The 14,495-nt window shown below is 37.4% G+C and overlaps 1 protein-coding gene across 1 annotated transcript in view; it reads left to right on the top strand.

Moving 5' to 3' along the window:
- Positions 1-690: 690 nt before the first annotated feature.
- mef2d (myocyte enhancer factor 2d) overlaps positions 691-14,495 on the top strand; it is a gene marked incomplete at its 5' end in the record, with an annotated part of 48,444 nt that continues 34,639 nt past the window's right edge. The window contains 3 exon segments of the mRNA XM_037676135.1: positions 691-816; positions 9,131-9,353; positions 13,566-13,622. Of these exon segments, the coding sequence (XP_037532063.1) occupies positions 691-816; positions 9,131-9,353; positions 13,566-13,622 (406 nt within the window).

The raw sequence follows: 14,495 nt of genomic DNA, 5'->3' as shown, positions 1-14,495 counted from the left end.
TAGCTGTGGTGCTAACGCCACTGTGTGGTTCCTGGCTCTCCCTTTACTGTTTGTGAACCCAAAACCTCGCTACTAGTACAAACACTGTTGATTGGAAGATGCAGAAGTGTCGTCTGACATGCAGGGCAGTATTCAAACTGAGTATTCGTCTTTGTGTACCTCGTTTTGTAAAGATAACGGGTTGTTTTCATCGGCCACACCATTTCATTTCAAATCTTTCTTAGCTAATAAGTGGAATCGTTACTTTCTTCACCTTTTGTAAGAAAGTACCTCTACAGATCACTTTCTGTTTGAGCAAACGTAGTCCCAATGGTAATAACTTGCTTTCATGTGGGTGGAAGATATTACTATCGTTGACCTGAGAAATCAATTGTGGATTATCAGAGGTTATTTTATAATTTATGGAAAGTGCCTCCAGAAAAAAAAAATCTGATTCAAACTCGTCATCTGTGTCAAACTGTTCATCTGACCCTAACGGCTTCATTTTTTAATCCGGTGAACAGTGTGGGAGTCGGCGCACATGGTGCAATCAAGATGTTCATTTGTGTTTGAGTAATGAAGATGGTTTTACCTAGCAGGTTTTAAAAAAACAGAGGTGGAGAGTTAAAGACGGGGGTGAAAAGTGTACAAAAAATGAAATGTAAATTTCCCTCCTTTTTCTCCTCCTCTACTCTTCTCTAACTGCTTTAGACATTGCGAAAGAAAGGCTTTAATGGTTGCAACAGTCCTGAGCCTGATGGCGATGACTCCATCGACCAAAGTCCGCTAAATGACCGCAAGACAGAGGACCTGGACAGCCTCTTCAAACGCATCGGCGTGAGTACCATCACACTTTGGTCACCTTATCTAACATACTCTTTCTGTTCTTCTTCTCTTCTTTCTCTGTCTACCCTTTTCTCTCTCTTTGTGCTTTCTTTCTTTTATTTTTTTTCATTTGGGCAACGAAGGCTCTGAACAAGAAAGAGCACCGTGACTCTGAGAGTCCAGACCCCGAGGAGCCCTTCTCTCTCACCCCCCGCACTGAAGAGAAATACAAAAAAATTGACGAGGAGTTTGATAAAATGATGCAGAACTATAGGCTGTCAGTGAGTACCTCCCACCATTCTGTGCAACCCTGCCCCCCCTCCCCACCCAATGCTACTGCTGCTGCTGCTGCTGACCGGACAAGTTTTCCGGTTGCTGATAGCGGTCTGATTACTCACAGAGCACTTGCCTTCACCATTTCCCCACCCGCTTACCTTCCTACCCTCACCTTTTGGCAACACCACATATTTCCACCTTTAAAAGCACTACCCACAGACCACGCCTCCACCATCAGCGTGTTCCTGAAAAACCCAAGGCAGATTGACTTGAGTCAAAAGAAAATTTATGTCAAACTAGGGAAATTGGATTTCCTACAAAAATGCAGTGTGATTGCTTATTTCTGAAGAACTTGCTGAAAAACAGCTGGAATTAGCTAAAAACATCCTGAAATGTAGCTGAAATGGAAAAACAAGCCCAAGTTGGCAGAAGAAAGCAGAAAGACCACATATTTGCTGGATTTGGTTTAAATAAGCAGAAATGAGTACAAAGATTAGTAAATTAGCTAAAAAAAAAAAAAAAAAAGCTGAAATTGGCTAAACATAGCTGAAAAGTAGCTAAAAAGGCAGAAAAATGCTTAAATTACCAGAAGGAAGTGGAGGGAGCACAATTGTGCCCAATTAGAATAAACAAAGCAGAAATGAGCACAAACAAAGGAAATTATCTGAAAAAAGTAGAAATTTGTAAAAAAAAAAAAGCTGAATAGTGGCTAAAAACAGAAAGAAGCTTAAATTACCAGAAACATGTGGAGAGAGCACATTTTAGCTGAATTAGTAAAAAAAAAAAAAAAGTTTAAATGACTGCAAAAAAAATCTGGAATTAGCTGAAAAAGATAAATTTTGAATGAAAACAGCTAAATAGTAGCTGAAATAGCAGAAAAACCTGAAACTTGCATAAAGAGGAGAGGAGCATAACAAGCTGAAATTAGCAGTAAGAAGTTAGAAGCCCAAAATGTTGTAGTTAGCAGAAAGAACCTGAAAGGAGCACAAAACAGCTGAAAAAAACTCAGCTAAAATTAGCTGAAAGGAGCTGAAAAAAAGTTTTAATTTTGACAAGAAAGCTGAAAGAAGCTGAACCAGAACAAAATGTGAAAGGAGCAGTAAAAGGTTGTAAACGGATCTAAAGATTTTAAGGATGTAAAATGAGTTAAATTAATTTTCTTTGAGAAAAAAAAAGTGTCAGAAAAGGCTAAATATTTCAAAAAGCTAAAGTTACACCAATACCAAAAGTCATTGCACCCTTCTCCTGAACGAGCTGAATGTTTTGATATTGAAATCGCACAACAATTGTTGAACGAGAAAACTGCCGAAAAACGTACGGAAGCAAAATGGATCACAATAGTGTGATTGCTTCATAAACGTTCACACAACTGAACTTGATGCATCTTTTTAAATTTGTTTAAAAACAAGACGTCACAAGTTCAGTCGTAAAGGAGAAAAATCAAAATCTAGTTTTCACTTTCTCAACTTGAAAAGGAAGTTTGGTTTAAATTTCAAATGTTTTTATTGTAAATTTAGATACTGTTTAAGTAGAGACCACTCCAATTTTTGCAAATGTCTTGTGCGGATCAGAAACGCTGCATGATGAGCAGACTTTCCGTTAGAATAAAACTTAATTTCTTTGCACTACTGCTCATGTGTGAATTTGGCGGTTAGATGAAACGAAGTCGTAAAACAAGCAGCACAACACCAAATACCACATGCTCTAATAGGATTATTTGCATCAAGTCACCACAGTGGAGAGAATCTTAAGGACTGTTATCGCCATAATAAACTGTTTATATGCCTCTGCAGCTTCACGAAACCATAATATACACTAAAAAGTGAGAAACGTTAACTGCGTCCCTAGATTTTTCAAAAAGTTGGCATAGCAACTGCAAAATGGAAGGGGAAATCATTTTTTATGAGAATGGTAAACACGTTAGAGCATGCCTCGAAGCAGTTGGGTTGCTTGCCTGGAAATACAAATTGTGTAATACTTAGCAATATCAAAGGAAGAATCGTGCGAGTGCAGATCAGAGCTTAAAAATCCAGGGTGCGGTTATTATCTGTGTGATGTTAAGAGTATTACAGAGGTCAGATGGGTGTCATGGTAGATCTGCTCCTCATACTCTCCAGGTTCTGCCCTCTGACTGGCACTCTGCCAGACTCTTTTTACCACTCTGCTCCGTAGCCAATTTCTCTGAGATTCATTTTTTTTTTTCCTTTCGTGCTCAATAATGCAATTAATGTCACTTTAATGAGGAGCTCTTAATTTACAGCCCCTCTCCCTGACTGCTGGCGTGTCTGATTGGTCACTTGGGATGGGACACAGTCACATTTAGGTGCCTGTGCCAGTTAGCCTGCAAATTTTCAGAAAATTTACAATCGGGGTGTTTTATGTAGAGGAGGCAAAATGTTCCTTTTCCCTCGCCCAATACGTTGGTAGCTTCGTGAATTACGCAGCCGTGTTGTGTAGTACGGTTACCTTCAGAGACGTGTTTGCGTTTGACCTTTTCCTCAACAACTGCTTTAAGGAATTAGAGCATTTACCGGCTGAATGCGTAGTCCTTGTATTAATCAGTTCCTGGTTTTGTTGTAATTTTCACAAAGCTGGAACATTATTTTGTGAAAGCATTTCAGCTGTTGGTGCTTACTTTATTTATATCAGAGCAGGTTTAACGGGGAAATCAAGCCACCTTTCAGTTTAATTACTTCAATAAATCTCTGTCCTTAGTTTGACCCGGCCTCTCTGAGCTGAAATGACTCTTAAAGGTTTTTTTTTTTTTTTTTTTTTTTTTAACAAAGAGGAAGCCATGATGGAGAAGAAAGAGGAAAAAAAACAAACCACAGCTTCGTGTGCACGTTCACTGGATTCTGGCCAAACTCCTCTGGTGTGTTGCATCCTCACTGTAATATTGCCCCTCGGTGTCTCTGCCTACCTGCCCAGTCCTCCCAGCTCACCTTTCACTGGCAGCAAGCAAACGGAAGCAGACTGCACCACCCGCCACTCCTCCATGCTTTAACATAATCCCCTGCATGACAGCTAGGGGCTGGGATATACACGCTTAATCCCACTTGTACTAAAATGCCTCCTGAGGCGGGGGGAGTGGTGAGGCAGAACGGGCAGGACACTTGGCTCGACGAGCCCCCAACTTTACTCTTCTCGTTACTCTGCTGCTGTGGTAGAGGAAAATAAAGAGGTCCATTTTTGTTTTTCCACCGGAGGGTCTTTGGTTTGATCCTTCTCTGGTTCTGGGATTTCGGGCTGGGAAATTGAATAAGAAATATATTTCTTCCTTTTTAACAACTGCCTCCATGGTGCCCCTGAGCAATGGATGCTTTGTCTCAGTACAAGCTTCGTATAAATATAACGTCAAATCACGGTGCTGCTAAAACTACTGCACAGGAGTTTAGTTTTTTAGATGATGATGATTATTATTAATTATTATTAATAAACTTGTTTTTAAGTTACACTTAACAGTTGCAATGCAAATATTTGTATTATTTCTATGCAATAGGTTGCAGCTTGATCATGTTTTTACACATTTACGGAAGGTAAAAAACATTGTAATATCCTTTTATAACTGCCTTTTAGGGGTTTATACTTTGAACCCTAAACTTTTTAAGAGGTTTTGTAAACAGTCAAGTTGAAGATTTATCAAAGTAAACATAAATACAGATTTGCTGCAGAACTGCGGTGACGTAGAACAGTTTTCCCATTTTGCGTCTACGGCTCGAATGCCACAACTACCAAATAGAATTCATTATATAAAGGCTGAAAGGAAAAAATATATTTCTTTAAAATTTCCCAAAGCTTTTTCAGGACAAAAGGGAATCAAAGAGAAACTAGGGCATGAGTTTAATTCATTCTGATTTACCCTGGCATTCAGGAAGAAGCCTTGTTGAGAAAGAGCTTCTCTGAGGGGAAGTAAGCTAGATTCCCCCCCACTTTTTGTTCTTTTCTCACAGAAGAGACCTTGAGCTGTATCAAAAAGGCCTTTAGAAAAGCTGCTGGTCAATTATTTACCCAGCAGGATCTTATTTGTCTTCTTTCCCATCCTTCTTGATAAATGTGCAATATGATGAACTGCATCCATTTATCCCTCCTCTAATCAATCAGGAGCATTGATGTGAAATAGGAAGACGTGAAGTCATTTACAAATTCTTCTTTAAACACTGCAGTGCAGGTTAAAGATTAATTTTAACATTGCATTAACAGAAACACCAAAGAGGTTTTGGAGTTATGGCACCAAATATCTTAGTGACCAGGAGCTGGTACCTTCAGGGAGTTTTTGGAAGAAGAATAAACTAAATCTGAAAAGAGCAGTGGGATTCAAGTTCAAGAATCTTTATCATCCCCAAGGGGCAATTTGTTTACAGTCAGTAGCACACAAAACATCCATACAAGACATAGAGACATTAAAATAACAGAAATCATCACTGTTTGTTGAGAGGCCTGATTGCTGCAGGGATGAATGAGTTTTTCATTCTGTTCATTCTACATCTGAGCAGCAGATACCTGCGTCCAGATGGAAGCAACCTGAACTCACCATGGAGGATGATCAGGATCTGCCAGAATCAGCCTGGCCTTGTTCACTGACCTCGTCTTGTGTAGGTCAGTGAGGTTCTGTAGGGCTATGCCAGCAGTTTTGCTGCACATCCTGGCAATCCCCGAGATCTTGTTCCTGTTTTTGCACGTCAAAAGTCCAAACGAACAGATTGTGAAAGTTAAGACTCAACAAAGCACGAATAAAATCTTCAAATAAAAGTAGAATTAACATTAAAACCACAGAGCTTCAGATAAAAATGCCGGAACATTCACTGGTGGGTTTCTTACAAAGTGAGTTCACAGATTGTTGAGGCGTGAGTAAAAGTACTTTAAATAGTACATCTCCAAATCTAAAGTCACCCTGAGTGAATTTTAAAATAAAGGCAACTTATTCATGAATAAATTAGACTCTTTTGATTTTAATTTATATTTCTTCATATAAAAAGTTCTAATAAAGGATGCATTTACACTCTTGCATTGCATCTTTCTATTGTATACGTTTGCCCAACATAAACACAAAATAATTCTTGTAGCTTCAATTATGTGCCTAAGCAAGTTAGTCGACAAACTAAATAAAAAAAATCCCATTCTATTGTTTTTTTTAATTTATTTCATTGTTAGTGATGGTGAAATGTGTAAGGATGTTTACACAGAAAGGTGAGGAAAAACACCCCCTCGCCCACTCATTCCAGTGGAAATAAATCAGTTCTGCCTCTTCGTTTATTCATCTCCACCCTCTACGTATATTAACCCCACCCACCCGTCCACCCACACCATTAATCCCATCCCTCCCCCTTTACCTTCAGCTTGGCCAGTGTGCAGTGCTGCTAGCTGCTAACTTCACCATCACAGATCAGCACTTCCAGCTCTAGCTAGCACGCCATCTTTACTTCTTCCTCATAGTCTAAAGGTAAATGTATCATTCTCAGACAACTGGAAGTCTTTTTATGATTTAATTTAGTTGTCAACCCTCAACATTTCCTGTACACAATCTTTAAACAGAACTACAATTTCACAGTTATCGATTTTATTGACCACAAATTGTCATTTACTGATTGTTTTTCTTGTCTTAGAAATATAGAAAATGTTATTTTTATTTCTAATAAGAAACATAATAATAGCCAAGTGTTGTTAAGTTATATACTTGTTAAAATAAAGTGTATCCAAACAATATGGCATTAGCTTAAGTTTAAGTGGAGACTTGAATCTGTCTTTTTACTCTTGGACTTTCTTTCTTGCTTCAACAAAATGAAAAGTGTTGATATAAAAGAGGTTGAGATCAAGGGCAGAAAGATGCCCTTGTCCTTCTTGGTGTAAAACTGGGTCCCAGGCAGGATGAGTGCAGTGCAGAGCAGCTCTGGCCCATATTCCTTTTATAGAAGTCCTTATTTCAGATTGAGTTGAAGCGCGATGAAATAGTTTGTGTGACTGGACACCCTCAGGTCCTTGGCCTTGTTTTTATTATTTACTTTAATTTTTTTCTTCTTAGCACTCTGTGCAGTTTGGTCAACTAGTTTTATCATGATGGTTTGGTTACATTTATGTTTTTATTAAGAGATGATTGTTTATTGTTTGTCCATGTGTTAGATAAAGGTAGACAGTGTAACGTAATTCGATGAGGGATGTTGTTGGAATGTGAAACGCATGCACTCAAATGTCACCAATTACTGAATTCAATAACTTGCTGCTGCGACTGGAGTTTTAACTTGGCATGAAACGGGAAAGGTGGCACAGCTTTTCCACTAAGTCACTTTGCATGCCTAAACTGAGTGAGTGTTTGTGTCAGAGAGGGATTTGAGATGAGCGTTTGTGTGTTTGAAGAGTTTATTTCCAAATTCTTTCCTTTAAAGGTCAGCTCGTGCAGTCTTTGTTAGTAAAAACGGAAAAAAATAAAATCCTACATGTGTCATGGTGCATTTTGATCAATATTTCACACAAAATAAAATTGTTCAGTATTACTGATCAAAAGGGTAATTTTCACATCTTAATGACAAAACTGAAAAATATAGTTCCCAAATTTTGAGCATCGTCTCAAAATGGGTGTTCTTCAATGTAAAAAAACTGTAATTTGTGTTGATGTAAAAACATTCATTTATTTGGGTGAAAACTTTAAGACTTTTTAAGTTCAGTCTTTAGAATAATTAATAATCCTTTTCGTTAATACTGTTTATATACATTTGTTTTAGAATTCAACAATCAAGGCATTTTTATGCCTGTATTTGAGCTTTTTGTGTGTACCGGTATGTGTGTGTATTTTTTATGCCTCAACCAGAATTAGCTTGAAAATGAAAACAATGTTACACTAAATAAAGTTGAATATGGTTGATTTGTTAAATTTTGTCTTTCCACACTTTGTTTTTCTATGTACATATTCATTTTTCAGTACCCAAAAAGCTTCTATCTGTTATTTTCCTACAAACTTACCATGAAATAGACATTTTAAAAATAATGATATTCTCATGGTCTCTGACAACGGACAGGTGTCTACACTCGTCATGTTAGACCTCAGTGCTGCATTTGAGACAGTTGATCACAAAATGTTACTACAGAAGCTTGAATATGATATTGGGATTACAGGAACGGCTCTAAATTGCTTTAAATAATTAACTGATAGATTCCAGTTTGTAAATGTAAATAATGAATCTTCTCCTTACACCAAAGTTAGTCATGGAGTTCCTCAGGGTTCAGTGCTTGGACCTCTTTACTTATGCTTTCACTAGGCAAAGTTATTAAACTGCATGGGATAAATTTTCATTTTTATGCTGATGATACTCAGTTATATTTGTCCATTAAACTCAATGAATCCAATCACTTAGATTACAAGCATGTCTTAAAGACATAAAAACCTGGATGATCCTTAATTTTCTGCTTTTAAACCGACAAGATTGAGGTTTTGGGTTTTGGACCTGAGCATCTTAGGAATTAGTTTTTCAGTCTTTCACCCCCCTTGGATGGCATTAACCCCCCCCCCCCCCCCCAGTTCTAATGTTAAAAATCTTGGTGTTATTTTTGATCAAGACACGTCTTTTATCATCACATTAAAAATGTTACTAGAGTCGCCTTCTTCCACCTGCGTAATATCACTAATAAAAATGAATTGAATTGAATTAAAAACTTAAAACTATAATGTTTAAACTATTAGTAAATCCCTACATAGAAAAGGTCCTTATTTATTTATGTTTGTTTGTTTGTATCTTGTATCTCTGTATATTAGTGGAAATTCTACAATCTTTTTTTTTTTTTTTTTACTTTTACATGGGATAGTCGTTATTAGAACAAATGGGCCAAAATATTATAGCATGACAGTTTGATTTAGGAATATTTTAATTAGTTTAATCTCATTTTGGAAAGAACTCTTCTTGCTGTGGTTGGTTTGTGTTGTGACTGTGTCTGTCACCTTCAGGCTTGTTCACTCTGCTGCTGATGACTAACTGACCACCTGTTCATTCATAAATGAATATATATGGGATTAAACATGGGCCTCGTTTTAAGCGCCGTGTTTTTCTTGTATCTCTGCCAGTCTACAGTCCCGCAGCCAACCTTCTCCATGCCAGTCACAGTTCCCGTATCCAATCAGAACGCAGCGGCCCTCCAGTTCAGCAACAATCCTGCCGGCGCCCTGGTCACCACCACCTCCTTTGTCACCTCCACCCTCACAGATCCCCGCCTCCTATCACCACAGCAACCAGCTCTGCAGAGGAACACCGTGTCACCGGGGTTACCACAGCGACCAGCCAGCGCAGGTAACAGACCACGGTTAACACAGCTGGAATGCTTTGGGTTTTCTGTCTCCTCACAGCTCAATTGTAGTCGTGCTAATCCATAACCTGTGGCCTTTTCAGATAAGTAAACACCCTGTTTCAATAATTGCTCTTGATTGATTCCTCTGATGTAATGTAGCCTTTCAGCTGGATGGTTTAAAAATATTTACCGTAATCCTTTGCGTAAAAGATCCTGTACTGCACGGCACCAGATGAGTTAAAAACAGCAACTGCAAGTTTTTGAACTTTTTTAAAGGGAAAAATGGATTAGCTAGACTGCTATCCACAACTAGTTTGTTGATAAGTATTTGAGGATGCTCACATTTCAGTGTAGATTAAATAATCTATATTGTTAATATTTATTAAGTCTATAATAAATAAAGGTTGAATGAAAAAGTGTTGTTTTCTGTGGAAACCTCTTATCATTCATTCAACCTTTATTTATACAGGCTAGTCTCATTTAGCCATGAGGACTTATTTACAAGAGGGACCTGTTCCAGACAGAACATGTAACATACAGACAACAATAACAGTAAACAATGACAACAATAAACTACATTAAAAATGCAGTTAAAATAAGAGTAGTGTATAAAACAATAAATCAAGGTTCTGTAAAACAGGTTGAAATACTAAAAACAAGAACATATTTGCTTTGATTTTTTTCCATTTATTGATGATTCCATTATCAAATGTTTGAAACCCCTTAAAGAAATCAAGGTGGACAACTTCAGTTCCTGTTGCAAGGTGTTCCAGATTGTAGGAGCAGACCTTTTGACCTGCATTATTTATATAACTTGTAAAAAGAGTGGGTCCTAAAACTGAGCCATGTGGCACACCATTGGCTACCATTAGGTAGCTAGATTAACTATCTGGGACTGCAGATGAGAATTAGCTCTTGCTATAATCTGGTACAGTGCATTAAATGGTAACATTTATGTTTGAGTTGTACATTGTCCCTTTTTAAATGAAGTTCGTTCAAAAAACTACCATTGTTTAATTGTTTAAAGATTTTAGTTAAGTCATTGACTCCATCAGTTTAATAAAAAATAAATCACTCAGTATAGATACACATCCTCTTCAGCAAAACTCAGTCAGGACTGTCAGCAATAAGACTCAAACTCCCATGTAACCTTTTGACTTTTTTTTTTTTTTTTTTGCTGCAGCCTCTCTGTGTTGTCTAGTTTTCATACAGTTTGTGTCATAATTTTCTAAATGGTTCTTTTTGACATTGTCTTCCCAAACCAATCAGTTTGCAGACCAGTCTTCCACGCACGCCAAAGTCCTGATTCCTAACGGACTTCTGTAATTGAAATGATTTGAGCCACCTTTTGCAGACACAGTTGTCATGGAGATGTGGATACTTAAAGTCCTTTTTCATAAAGTGCACCTTCTGTGGAAGCACAGTTTATGTAACAGCGGGGATTTTTACAGACTTTTTTGAGTTGAAAAGCACCAAAATGACCAAAGAAGCGAGTCTGTGTATTGATGTTGTTTCCAGCCTTCGTGTTCACGCAGTCTGGGGATCTTGCTCCCTCAAATAAGTGCATGCAGCTCATAATAACATAAATCCATCATTTCTTTGACTCAAGCTGCTACACTCCTGCATGCACACACTGCTCTGTGTGGCAAACCAATCCTTCACCCTCCGACTAAAAGGATTTGTGCCCCATTTATGCATCTCAGACAGGGTTACTTATCAAGCTTTGTTCCGACCGGCGTAATCTCATTGTAAGTCAGAATTAGGTGATGTAACGTGCAACAAATGCATTACAGCTTCTTTCATAATATATCGTTCTTTGAGGTGTGGAAGTTTACCCTGTAGCAGTAATGGATGCGCCTGCTCCCACTTTATTTCCACACCTTGTAGTGTAGCCTGCTCTGCCATTGTTTTAATTACCAAAAAAGTGTTTGGCAAATTAGTTTTCTTTATTGATGTTTTTCCAAAAAGTCCTAAAGATGTAATGTTATAGCTTTTCTAAAGAGCAGTTTAGAAATAAATCAGAATCACCAACAAAGGAAATGGAAGTGACTTTGCATTTGAGGCAAAGTGAGCATACTGAAAATAAATGTGCATTATTGTAGTATTGTGTTTAATGAGCTGGTCTTTCTGTATGAATGAAAAGAGTGCAACATTATACAATAATGTGTTAAAGCTTTAATATATTTAGATATTTACTAACAACGTTTTTGACAGTTCTGACAAACATGCTGTAATACCGTATGAAGTCTCTATGATGGATGTGTAGTTGAATATCTAGCAGGTACAAAAGATCTAAAGAGTGTTTTCCTCTTAGTAAGGTGCTTATTGAAATGAAAAAAGTTGTAACGTTGAGGGCCATCAAACCAAAAGGAAAACTTTAAAGATGTCTGTGGAGGTTTTTAACCACTAGAGAACTTATTTAGTTCACATTTTTAAACATTATTTCAAAAATCACTCATTTTGCAGCACTGGAGGCCATGCTAGACTGGAAGTTAAGATGTCATTAAAATAATCAGTGGTATTTCTAGGATTGAGTATTTGTGTGGTCAATATGATGCATACGAAATCGATGTAATGCCACCAGTCCAGTTGGTTACACAGACGGGCAGCAGCAACCAAAACAATTCGATATATGGTAATAACGATGCATTTCTGTGTGAGTTTTGTATTTCTTGTGTTTTGTTTTTGTTTTTAGCGAGTCAAATTGGTTCTTCTCATCCTGAACATTTCATTGCATTGTTGACTTTGTGTTAACCTGCATTTGATAAATAAACAACAACAACACATTGAGTTTCAATGCAATAGAATGCAACAACAACAAAAAAGCCATTCTCAAACGGGGTTTGTTTTAAAAGAGCGAAACGCTTTCATAAGAGCAGTGAGCAGCCAGAATAGAAAGAAAGAAAATATTTATTAATTCTACTATGTATTAATAAATCTTCCCTTTCTTTCTTTTTTGGCTGCTCACTTCTTCAGGATGTCGCCACAGCAAGAGATTAAACCTCAGGAGCCTCAGGATTAAACAACCGCAGCACTGACCACTGAGCTACCGCGCCTTCTCACAATTAATAAATTAGACAAAAACATTTGGCTTAGAGCAAAATAAAGAAAGCTGCGAGCACCAGATGTTGTTTTTTTAGTAGCTAAACAAAGATTTATAGAAGACAGACATTATCAAAATCACACATTTGACTCAGCCTCGTTGATTCTACACAGGGAGTTCAGTTAAAATGACTTCTGTTAATTGACTGCTGGTCATAAAACTTGAATAAAACTGAAATAAAACGGTAGGGTTCAATTGAACTACTTTTGACATTTCACATCAATACATTAGTCTTTTTTTTTTTTTTTGGCAATCTGTGTACAACTGTTTCCCATGTCAGCTCATTCCCAAAGTTGTGCTTTAAAATGTATGGGGGTGGTGGTTTGAGGGTCTTCCCCCAGAAAACTTTTAATAAAGTAGATGTGATTTCGTGCATTTTGGTGTATTTTAACGGGTTATTAAACATCTACGTGCTTATAAAATAAAAAATTGTTTTTGCGGCTCGTGGACCCCCGGGGGTCCGGGGACCCCAGTTTGAGAACCACTGACCTGTAGGATCTACAAAAAGTTTTTCATCTGCAACTTGATTACTTTTTTGTCACTTTTAGCCCTAATGGTTTTGTGGTTTCATCATTTTGTTTATGAATAAGTTTCAGTTTTCCCATTAAAATCAATGTTGTTGTTTTTTTAATTAGTGGTGGGTCTTATTTTAAACATTATAAATAAAAACAAAAAATTTTAACTGCACCGTGAAACGGTTTGTGTTAATCTTAGCTCGTAAGCGATACACAAGTTCATTATTTAAATATCACTTACTGTTTTTAACTTTTAAAACAAATCATTTGTTTTTAATTACCATTTTTAAACACTTGAAGATTTTTTTTTCTAAAATAAAATGTCAGAATTATCTCTGGTATGTAAGTACCATTGAGAACTGCTGAAACCTTCTGCCTAACGTTAACTGGAAGTGCAGAATTGAAACCAATTATAAGGCACTTCAGAGAGTAAATGAGCATCAATAGCAGGAGCACTTTTATAATGACGTACTTGACTTAATTATATTTTTCAAAACAAATGATTTAGTTTTTACATTAGTGCTACTCGGATAAACTCTTTCACACGAGATTGTTTTAATGGTTTTTATGTGTTACATGTTTTTTTTCTACCTTAGGTGCTCTGCTTGGAGGAGATTTGGGGAACTCAAATGGAGCATGCCCGAGTCCAGTCCGTAAGTCCATTTTTATGCTTCACAATTTAAAAGAGGCTTGTATTGATACAAAGGAACACACAAACACCCACATATACCAGTCCCTCTGCTTCTAGAACATTTCGTGTGTGGCAACAGACTCGCAGTTGAACTGCAAGACGTATGCACAGGCACGCAAACACCTGTTGACTGGCGACAGCTGAAGGTCGCAGTACAAGCTGCTTGTAAACGCTCCAAAGAACAAAATGGTCTCAGGTTGTAAAAGAGGAACATGAGCGAGAGATCAAAAAGAGAAAAGAAACCAGCAGAAACACAGAAACAAATTGTGTAAAACTCCTCCTCAGCTGTTTTTTGATGGTGTGTGTGTGTGTGTGTGTGTGTGTGAGGTCAGAAAGTAATAAATTAAAATAATTAATTAAAATAAACTTTGTTGCATGGCAAATGCCTCTCGACAGTGAAGTCACCATTTTGCACAGTTAATGTGATGTTGATTCTCAAGACGTGAGAAATCAAATGAATAAAAACAAAACTGGGCTTTTATTTTGTAGTTGTAGTTTCGCTTCCCAGTACAAGAAGGTCTGGGAATCTGGGAAGTGAAATGTCTTGAATTACAGAATAGAACATGTTTTTTGTTTTTGAAAAAAAAAGTGTATTTTCTGGGACTGCTCTTGTCAACCAATGAAATCTGGTTCACAATATATTTGTGTGTTTGACTTGGGCAGCACGGTGGCACAGTTGGAGCTAAAAGATGATGGATGGATGGATGGATGGATGGATGGATGGATGGATGGATGGATGGATGGATGGATGGATGGATGGATGGATGGATGGATGGATGGATGGATGGATGGATGGATGGATGGATGGATGGATGGATGGATGGATGGATGGATG

This window comes from Nematolebias whitei, chromosome 5 (genome assembly GCF_014905685.2).
Source record: "Nematolebias whitei isolate Nwh7 chromosome 5, NemWhi1, whole genome shotgun sequence".
In the NCBI taxonomy this organism is placed as follows: domain Eukaryota; kingdom Metazoa; phylum Chordata; class Actinopteri; order Cyprinodontiformes; family Rivulidae; genus Nematolebias; species Nematolebias whitei.
The sequence above is the reverse complement of the archived record's forward strand: the minus strand, read 5'-3'. Positions and strand labels throughout refer to the sequence as shown.